The 9,563-nt window shown below is 51.8% G+C and overlaps 1 protein-coding gene across 1 annotated transcript; it reads right to left on the bottom strand.

The window, feature by feature from the left end:
• C1R (complement C1r) lies at positions 1-9,563 on the bottom strand. The gene is made up of 11 exons (XM_039217590.1): positions 9,410-9,563; positions 8,480-8,708; positions 6,771-6,963; positions 6,303-6,449; positions 6,019-6,215; positions 5,583-5,730; positions 5,352-5,473; positions 3,569-3,647; positions 3,034-3,189; positions 1,347-1,421; positions 1-889 (listed from the first exon to the last, which is right to left on the bottom strand). Coding segments are annotated over exons 1-11 (2,121 nt in total). The 5' UTR covers positions 9,412-9,563; the 3' UTR covers positions 1-116.

The raw sequence follows: 9,563 nt of genomic DNA, 5'->3' as shown, positions 1-9,563 counted from the left end.
TGGCTTTCTGCATCAGTGATTTTAATATGGATTCTTAGTGGTTATCAATAAGGGGTCAGATCATTTTTATTTTTGAACGCACTGCTCTCTGGATTTTGACCAAGTGAATTGTGGCCTCAGCCCTCCCCCTCCTCCATCTCCTTCTTGATCCAGTCCACATAGTTGAGTAATTTGGTGTAGAAGCCATAGCCCCTGCCGCAGCCGATGCCCCAGGATACGATGCCCGTGGCCACCCAGCGGTCGTTGTCCTCGTCCTTCACCGCAAAGACGCCCCCGCTGTCGCCCTGGCAGGCATCCTGCTTTAGAGACGGGTCCCCGGCACAGAACATGTTCGGAGAAAACACGTCGTTCCTATTTTTTTTCCGAAGCCAGTTCTCGCACGCCTCTCGCCTCCCTACGGGCAGACGGATGAACTTGAGGTCGTAAGAGAGCCGCTCCTCCATTATCCCAAAGCCACTGACGTAGCCCATGAGGCCCCTGTCATAGAAGGTCTCGTTGTCCGGGAGGCAGATGGGGAGGAGGTTGGGGCCCAGGGTGACGCTGTTTTCCAGCTCCAAGAGAGCGATGTCCGCCTCGAAGTTGTTAGACTCGTCCTGGCGGTAGTCCGGGTGGATGCTGACCCTGCGCACCGGGTGGTTCGCGAGTTTGGTGATCTCCTCCACGCTCACGTGGCCCAGGAACACATCCCGGGTGGCGTTCTGCTCCCCGTTGTAGTCCTTGGGGTAGAGGGTGTGCGCGGCCGTGAGGATCCAGCGGTCGCCCAGCAGGGCCCCGCCCCCGGGCCCATAGATGTTGGTGTAGGCCTGCCAGGGGAAGTTGCCCAGCTTGGCCTTCTGCCCGCCGATGATGCGCTGCTTCTGTTCCACGGGGTTGACGGGCTTCCCACACACTGGAGCCGAGAGACAGGGAAGGCAAGTTCAAGGCGGCCCAGGCCCGTCCCCCCCCACCCCCCCGCCCCCGCCTTTCTCTCTGGCTCTGGGCCCTTTCCTCCTTCTCCTCCCATTCCCATACCCCTCGTCTTTGGCCTTGGTCAGCCTCTGCTCCTTGCTCTGGTTTATTCTTCCCAGGGCGGGGGGGGGGGGTCCCTTGCTCTCTTTACGCCCCGATTCCCCATCTGCTCAGTGAAAGAGCGGGAATGTCAGGACCCAGTACAGTTCTCTGGCTTCCTCTGTCCCTTCCTCCCGGGTCGTTCCCTTGCCTTTCCCCCTGTCCCCCTCTTGTCTAGTTTTGACCTCAAGCTGGAGTGTCTCTGCATTCACTTAGTCGCCATGCTCCGTGCAGGCTCTTCCTGAGGCCCCGCAGGGCTGCCCAAGGCACAGGCGTGGCCCCCGAGGGCGTCCACTCACCTGGCAAACACCGAGGAATCTTCTGTCCTTCCTTTTCGTTCTTCCAAATGCCCTCAGCCGTGCAGGTATAGGCCCCTAGCGGAAAGAGGGGGCTGTGAGCAGGCTGGGGGACGGGGGGTGGGGGGGGAGTGGTGGGTGGGGGGGCAGGCGAAGCAGGTCCCTGAGGCCAGTGCTAGCACAGGGTGTGTGCTGGATGGGGAGAGGGGAGATTGGGAACCAACATGGACAAGGATCAAAGGCAAGGTTCAAACAAGTAAGGAGGGAATCTCACAAGTGTCCAGAGGCTCCCTACGTATATTTTTTGTTTTCACGTTCAGTGAAAAAAATCAGAACGTTAACTCTGTTTGGTGTGACCCCTATTTGTGAAAGCAGACATAAAAACCGGAAGGGACACATGAACATCTTATCAGTGATTGCCTCTTGGAAGTGGGTTTGTAGATAGTAACGGGGGCTACATTTTCTGATTGCTGATAGCACCATGCCTGTTGCTAAGCACTTTCTCGGCATTATTATCCTCATATTTTGGACAAGGGAACGGAGCTTAAATAATTTGCACAAGGTCACATAATTTCTAAGTTTCAGAACCAAGATGCAAACGAAGCATTGTCTGACTTCAAAGCTCAGCTGTTTAATACTACTATATAGTTTCAATATAAGATTTTTTTTCTTTTTTGGATGTTCCTAACCTACAAAGCATGTGATTTATTTTATTTAAAAAAATTATTTATTTTGAGAGAAAAAGAGAGAATGAGTGAGAGAGGAACAGAGAGAGAGGAGAGGGGGAGAGAGAATCCCTAGCAGGCTCCGTGCCGACAGTGCAGAGCCCATTGTGGGACTTGAACTCACAAACTGTGAGATCATGACCTGAGCCGAAATCAAGAGTCAGACGCTTAAGTGACTGAGCCACGCAGGTGCTCTTAGGGTGTGATTTATTTTATTTTATTTTATTATTTTATTTTAATTTTACTATTTATTTTCATGGTTACTCATTTTAGAGAGAGAGAGAGAGAGAGAGAGATGGAGCATGAGAGCATGAGCAGGGGAAGGGCAGAGAGAAAGGGAGACACAGAATCCAAGCAGGCTCCAGGCTCCAAGTTCAAGCTGTCAGCACAGAGCCTGACACGGGGCTCGAACTCACAAACTGCAAGATCATGACCTGAGCCGAAGTCGGATGCTTAATTGACTGAGCTATCCAGGCACCCCTGGTTTATTTTAAAGAAAATTTTTGAAGATGAGTTTGAGAGTCATTTAGTAAATCTAAATGCAAAAAAGGTCACAACATAGTAGCCTGAGGGGCTTATGTGGGGAGAATGCTGGGGAAAGTCCCACTGATATAGTTGTAGGTGGTGGTGTGGTGGTGGTGGTGGTGGTGATGATGGAGGTGGTGGAAATGATGGTGATGGAGATCGGGATGCTGCTGCTGCTTGTGGGGATGGGAATGGGAATGGTCATGGTGAAAAGGAGCTGCCTATTGGTGAGATTTAAGATTTTCTTTGTATCATCTCAGGTGCCTCCTTATTCAACCCTACTAGATGCCTCTTGGCACTGGACTTTAGGCCCCTGAAGCCTGTGTCTGGGGAAGATACCTTAATATACATATATTCCCTAGGGGTTATGTTGGAAGAAATCTCAGAAGGCGTGCTGAGAAGATGGAAGGGAGAAGGCCGCCATTTGCATGGCTCCCTACCTCTCTCGGTTTCACTGATGTCGCCTCTGGTCTGCATCTTGTAATATGGCTCCCGGCAGTAGTACTGTATATGGGCCTGGTAGGTGTTCACCCCCTTTGTGGTGGTGTAATTGAAGTCCCCATTAGTCAGGCTTCGGGGCTGTCCACAGTCCTTGACTTGGAGAGAACAGAGGGCCGTATGAGAGCTGAGAATGTACTGGAACTTAAGTGGGGAGAAAATGAGTTGTCTGCCCACGGAACAAGCTGGAACCTTAGGGAAATACAGTCAGTGGGGAGCACTCATGATGGACAGGAACTAGATGGAGTGAAATTCAATTTTGGGTAGAGCCCAGAATCTCAGCCCTTCAATACAGCTGAGGTGAGGGCCGACTGGTTTCTGACATGGGCCAAAGGCTTCAAAGGACAACTGAGGGGGACAGTCTTTTGGGGAGAGGCTTAGTCCAGCTCCTTTCTTTTACATCCCAGGTACCCATGGCTGGAGTGGGGGGAGGGGAGGGGCGGGAGCAGGGTCAGATGCTCCTGAGTTGTGACTTACTCTTGCATCTGGGCATGGCACGATGCCAGGTGCCATCATCCTGACAGACAGCTGTGAAGGAGTGCAGCACCTGGTCTCCCTGTGTGAGAGGAGGTAGACAGAGGTATAGGTGTCATTAGTACCAGAAGGCACTGCGGTTCCTTTCCTGCCTCTCCCACACTGGAGCAGCAGGGAATGCAAGAACATCTCTCAAGCTCTCAGACCTCAGCACCCCTGAGGGTGTGGCTCCTTTGTTCTTCTCAGACCAGGGCTACAGATGGGAGCACTGAGTCACACAGCAGAAAGTCAGAGCAAGGGCTCATCGTCAGGCGGAATCATCCTCTCTCTAGACCCTTGTCTGTTTCCACTAAGGTCCAGTTGAACCCCACAATTTGAAATTAAAAACAGAATAAGCCTGGTTGTGTGTTTTCTGCATTGAAGCAAAACACGGTGCCCCGATACAGAACCATATTTGTCTTCCTTTGGAATACTTGCTGGTCTAGGCCTGCATCACTTCATTTCTCCTAGACCACAGTTTTCTGAAGGGCAAGGGCCCAGCCACTTTCCGGGGTGCTTGAGATACTGATGTGTGCTAAGTGCTATTGCAGTTGAGTAGATAGCAGGGACAAAGCAAGAAAATGGCACCCTCTAGATGAAAAGTAACTGGACAACACGAATGAGTTTTATTAAGGCCAACAACCATCCCAGAGAGTTAGCCCTGGAAAAGACTGCAAGAGAGTGTATATGAGAACAAGGATGTTTGAGTGAAATGCAAATAATAAGAGACAAACTGTGTGACTTGCTTTAACTTCTGTGATGTGAATGACAAATGCCAAGGTAAGGGTAGTGGCAGCATAAGGAAGGGAGGGTTGCAAATGTGAGCAAAGAGTAGATGAGTCTCTAGTCTTTTGGGTCCTGGATATCCAGTCTTCATTATGTAGCTGGAGATACCTTGGGGTAAAGAGCAACTCATCTGGCTAGCTCAGCTTGATGTAACATTCATAGGCTGCATGAAGGCTCTTGTGAATATGTGTGTTTCTTTTTACGGATCTCCTGCATCTAGAACACTGCCTGACCCTCTGGAAACATTTAAAAATGTTTGTTGAATGAATTAACTACTGCTTAAGGACATACCGAAGGTCTTCTCTCTGATTCTGATTAGCTCTTCCAAGTGGATCTGTTGAACAAAGATGGGATGTCCAGTCCTGTGTCCCTGCCCAGGGGTCACTCCACTTTCATGTCTTTCAAAATAGCATTTTAGTTTACCAGCTTTTGTAAGATTACCTGATAAAACCATGTTCTTTACTGAGCCTGCAAAGCTGAGGACAGGGTGGTGGGCCCAGGCTGAGAACGTGCATTACAAAGTCCTGGGGCAAGAGGCAGGAGATTTGGCTGGAGTCCCTGCTGTACAAAATCTGGGATGTTGAGCGAGTCACTCATTGTACTCCACCCTGCCTTTTCAGTTCCTAATTCTACAGTTACTGCACTAAGTCAGTAGTTCAAAAACTTGGCTGCATATTAGCTTCAAGTAATCCTGATGCCCTAGGAGCCAGGCAGAGGCATCAATCTCCAGGCCAGTGGAATCAATCTCTTACAGGGGACCCAGACATCAGTATCTGTAAAATTCCAAGTGTTTCCAATGTGTAGTCATGTTTGAGAGTTGGTAGACCAGGTGACGCTTCCAGCTCAAACATCTGTGTGTCTAATTGGGGCTGAGCCTAAATCTCACGTGGGACTGGGCTACCCATCTGAATTGCCCCTGGAAGGCTGGGCCAGCTCTCTTCCCTCAGCCTTGGGCTCTTACCTCCACAAGCTGGTAGCCTTGTTTGCAGGTGACAATGAAGTAGTCACGAAACTGGTATTGAGGCTGTAGGTCCTGGATGATAGTGAACTTGTCTAGGGTCTTGGGCTGGGGACACTTGATGACTGTTGAGGAGACCAGAGGACATGTTTATTTCAGAGCTACTGTCGTCCTTTCTACCATCTGATTCTGCCCCGTTTCTGGCTAATGAGAGGGGTCCCCAGGAAACTTTACTTTCAGTGGTATAATGCAGCTTCCAGCCTCGGCTGTCCCCCGACTCATCCGTGAAGAACAGCAGATCCACCGCATTGCTGCTGCTGTCAAAGTCAGCGGGTCTTTGCTTCCCACAGAACTCACCGATGTTCCGTCCACTGGCATAGATCTGGTGGGGAAGAGGTGAGGGCCATCTCTCTAATTCAGACATTTTCCCACTGAGCCAGGATGGTGGTGTGGTGGGAAGCCTACTTTCTGTGTTTGTTTTCAGCTGGATGGGAAAAGGGATTCCCCAGGACCCACATCCAGTTGTGTGGGAACTTGCCTAGCCCATGTGTGATGTTGGTTATTCCTGTACCAGTTGGCTGGAGGATCTAGTGGGAAGCGGGGATGAGGGGTGCCAGGTGGAGAGGGGAAGGAGAGGATGGGGGTCTCTCAGGGAGTAGGATGGCTGTACCTGTAGCTGATCATAGGGGCAGTGTACTTGCTGGTGGTCATCGATTTCGAAAGGCTCCAGGAACTTGATATGGAGGGTGAGGCCGCGCTCCACCCGGATGCTATAGTTGCAGCGCAGGTCAGGGGGGTAGGGCTTGGGGTACTCCAGGCTAGAGATGTAGCCCGATGGCTCTGTGTACAGCTCACTGCTGCACTCAGCTGTGAGAGCAGAGCCGGGCGGGTGTCACCGGGGACAGCAAGCCCTTGCTCAGTCCCTGCCTCCCTCCCACAGGGCTCCAACCTCACCCTGGCAGGAATGCCCATCCTTCTGAAGCTCGTAGCCCGGACGGCAGGAACAGAAGTAGCCACCAGGGTAGTTATGACACAGGTGCTGACACTGGGGCTGGAGATTCTCCTCCACTGAGTTGCGCTGGGAAGCACATTCATCGAGGTCTGGAAGAGATTCCAGAAGGAAGGGTTAAATCCCTGCCGGGGACTTCTGTAATGGCTCTGCTCCCAGAGAGATCGCTTACCAGAGGCCTAAAGACAAAGTCATCTCCCGGCCACCTGGACCTTCAGGCCTCTCTCATGCTTTCTAGAAACTGCCCGATGGTGACAGAACCCAGGTTGGCAGGCCTCCAATGGACAAAGCTCTCTTGAGGGGGAAAAATAAGGAAGGATAGGCTTCCTTCTCCTTTGGATTCAGATTCCCCTTTTCTGGTCCCTATTCCATATGACGCAGGCCAGAGAAAAAGGCTCCCAGGGACCACTCACCCACAGCTTGGTAGTAGGCCAGGAAGCCCCTGTAGAACATAATGGTGCCGTTCTCCTCATTGGAGAAGTCCGTGTGGAACGTCAGCAGCATCTTGTTCCCTTCAGACATAAATTCCTTCGCTTCTGGGGGGTTGCCCAGTGGAGAACCTAGTTGCCCACAGAACCTCCCCAGAGTTTTCTTGTCAGCAGAGATCTGGTGGAGGAAGGACAAGGGGTGGGAAGAAGAGCTGTTGAGGAGACACGTCCCAGGAGGAAGGTCGGTGAAGGTCCTCCTCTCGTCCCAAAGAGTGAGTGGTGCTCTACTGCTGGAAGAGCCTGCACCTGGTTTCTACCTGCCGGGCTCTGGCTGTTGTAACTTCCCCCCGCCCTGGGAGGGACTTTCCTGGTGCATCTGAGTCTCTCTGTGGGTAACTCCTTGCATGCTCCCCTGTGCCTGGTACATCATCCCTTCCTTGTTCTATGTCCCCCAGCACGTTTCGGGCCTTTCTTCATTTCCACCACCTCCATGCTCGTCTTCCACTGAAATCCGGGTTGTCTCTACCCAAGCCTTCAGCATTCCTTCATTCCTAGAGCCCGACAGGTCTGCTTTATTTTCTCTCTAGTTATCCCACTTCACCTTATGCAAACCATTCACATCCAGTCATGCCTCTTAATAGACTCAGCTGAGAGTGAGCCCCTCCAGCCTTCATATTGGCAAGCATCACCCTTATCTCTTTCCATTTAAAAACATTGTTTAAGTCTATTTATTTTGAGAGAGAGAGACAGAGGGAGAGAGAGAGAGAGAGCAAGAGAGAGAGAGCGCCCATGAGTTGGGGAGGGGCAGAGAGAGGGAGAGAAAATTCCAAGCAGGTTCCATGCTGTCAGTGCAGAGCTTGACTCAGGGCTTAATCTCACGAACCCATGAGATCATGACTCAGCTGAAATCAAGAGGCAGATGCTTAACCAACTGAGCCACCCAGGTGCCCCCCACCTTATCTCTTTCTTCACAGGTTCCTTAACTCCTCAAAAGTGGAAGATGTCCTACCCTCACCCCATTCCTCTCTATCCCTACCGTGGAGATCCCTCCCCCCAACCCTGCAAACTTCTCAAGTCCTCAGGGCTAGGAAGATGTATCATTTTCCAGTCATTCTCTCACAGCCTCCAGAGGGTCTCCTGGCAATGCTATTTATCAGACGGGTGTAAGCTCTACTTGGATCCTGAACCTCGAATCTCATTTTTATTGGATATGAGGTCCTCTTGGTTGTTTCAGAGGTGAGGAGGCTGAGCCCATTGACTTTGCTGAGGGCCATACTTGAGCTACCACCACACACATTTTTCTTCCCCATGTTCCTGTTTAGGCAGGCAGCCATGGTGATATTCTACATGGAAATAGGGAAACTGAGGCACAGTTGTTTTCCAAGGACTCCCAGCAAGTCAGCAGATGCGGCTGGTTTTTCTGACTTCTGTGGACAGTAAATTTCCTGGAGGTGGGACCTGTACCTTCCCTCCTCTGTGTTTCTCCCTTCGATGCTTACCGAAGGCTTCTAAATCCAGCAAACCCCCCTTCCAGGGTGTCCCCTGACTCTCAGAACTCCACTTGGCCATCAGCTCTTGCAGGGCTGGGGCTCTGTCCACAGTTGGGGAATGCTATCCAGGGTGGTTAGAGCATAAGTCCTCAGTATCCAGAGACACCCAGCTCTCCCTCTGCCCTACCCAAACAGATCCCCTACCTTGACATAGTCATAGAAACAGCCTTCAGAAGGCTCCAGGTCAAACTGCCAGAAGACGAGCTTCACCCTGAATCCTGTGGGCACTGTGATCACAGTGGTTGTCTCAAAGTTGTTGGGGTAAGGCTTGGGGTACAGAGGAGAAGTCACCTCCCCAAAGAGCTTCTGAGAAATGTGGATGGAGCTTCCCACCCTGCAGAACAGGATCGGCACCAGGAGGTATAAGAGCCACCTGCCGAAAAGAAAGTGGGTGTCTGTAGGGCTGGAGGGGTGCAGCACCCTTGCCATTTCGACAGTGACTGGGGTGGAGGTTGGGATGGTCGTACCGCTCGGCATTTTCCGCTCTGGCCATTCTAGACCTCACAGAGACGTTCTTGGTGGGGGTGGGTGAAGAGCAGAGGCTGGTCTCTGAGCTGCCGCATTGGGTATTCCTCCCCCGGGCAGTGTCCAGTCCAAAGGTTCATCATACTCCCTGCCCTCCCGCCACACTTTCCTCCCCTTCCTGGAATAAGACTGGCCTGGGACCAGTTAATTGAGGGTTTCCAGTCATGGTTCTTTAATAGGGCTCCCAAGGGCCAGCAAAGGCCTCTGGGAGAAACGGCCTAGAGAATATGGAGTCGCACACAGAGGGTACCCCTCTTGGGCAGAGTGGGTCTCCCTATCTTGCTGCTCCCCTGCTATGAGCTAGGGGGAAGAAGGGAACGTGGCCATCACCTCATGTGTCTAAGGTCTCCTTTTGTCCTCAGGAGGAGGGATGGAGCGTATGCGTTTGTGTGTGCATGCGTATGTGTACCGCAACAGGTAAGGTATATGGGGAGGGGAAGGGTGTTCCTGTCTCCTTGAATAAATCTGGGAGCAGGTTTGCCCCAGATTCTCTCTTCTGGCCTCTCCCTCCCTCCCTCCCTCCCTGGGTCCCCATCAAGCCTTACTCACATTTCTCAAGGCCTGTTTTTGGATCTCGACTCTCCTGACGGCGTCTTCATCCACTCTGTGTCGAGGGAGACAGCGGTCATGCAGAGGATAGAAGGGGGAGGGAATGAGGGTGGAGGGGAAGGGGGGGGAACCATTCCCGGAGAAATGTTGTAGC

The sequence above is a fragment of the Hyaena hyaena genome, unplaced genomic scaffold (assembly GCF_003009895.1).
Source record: "Hyaena hyaena isolate Hyena2069 unplaced genomic scaffold, ASM300989v1 scaffold_700, whole genome shotgun sequence".
Classification (NCBI taxonomy): domain Eukaryota; kingdom Metazoa; phylum Chordata; class Mammalia; order Carnivora; family Hyaenidae; genus Hyaena; species Hyaena hyaena.
This window is presented reverse-complemented; position numbering and strand designations above follow the sequence as displayed.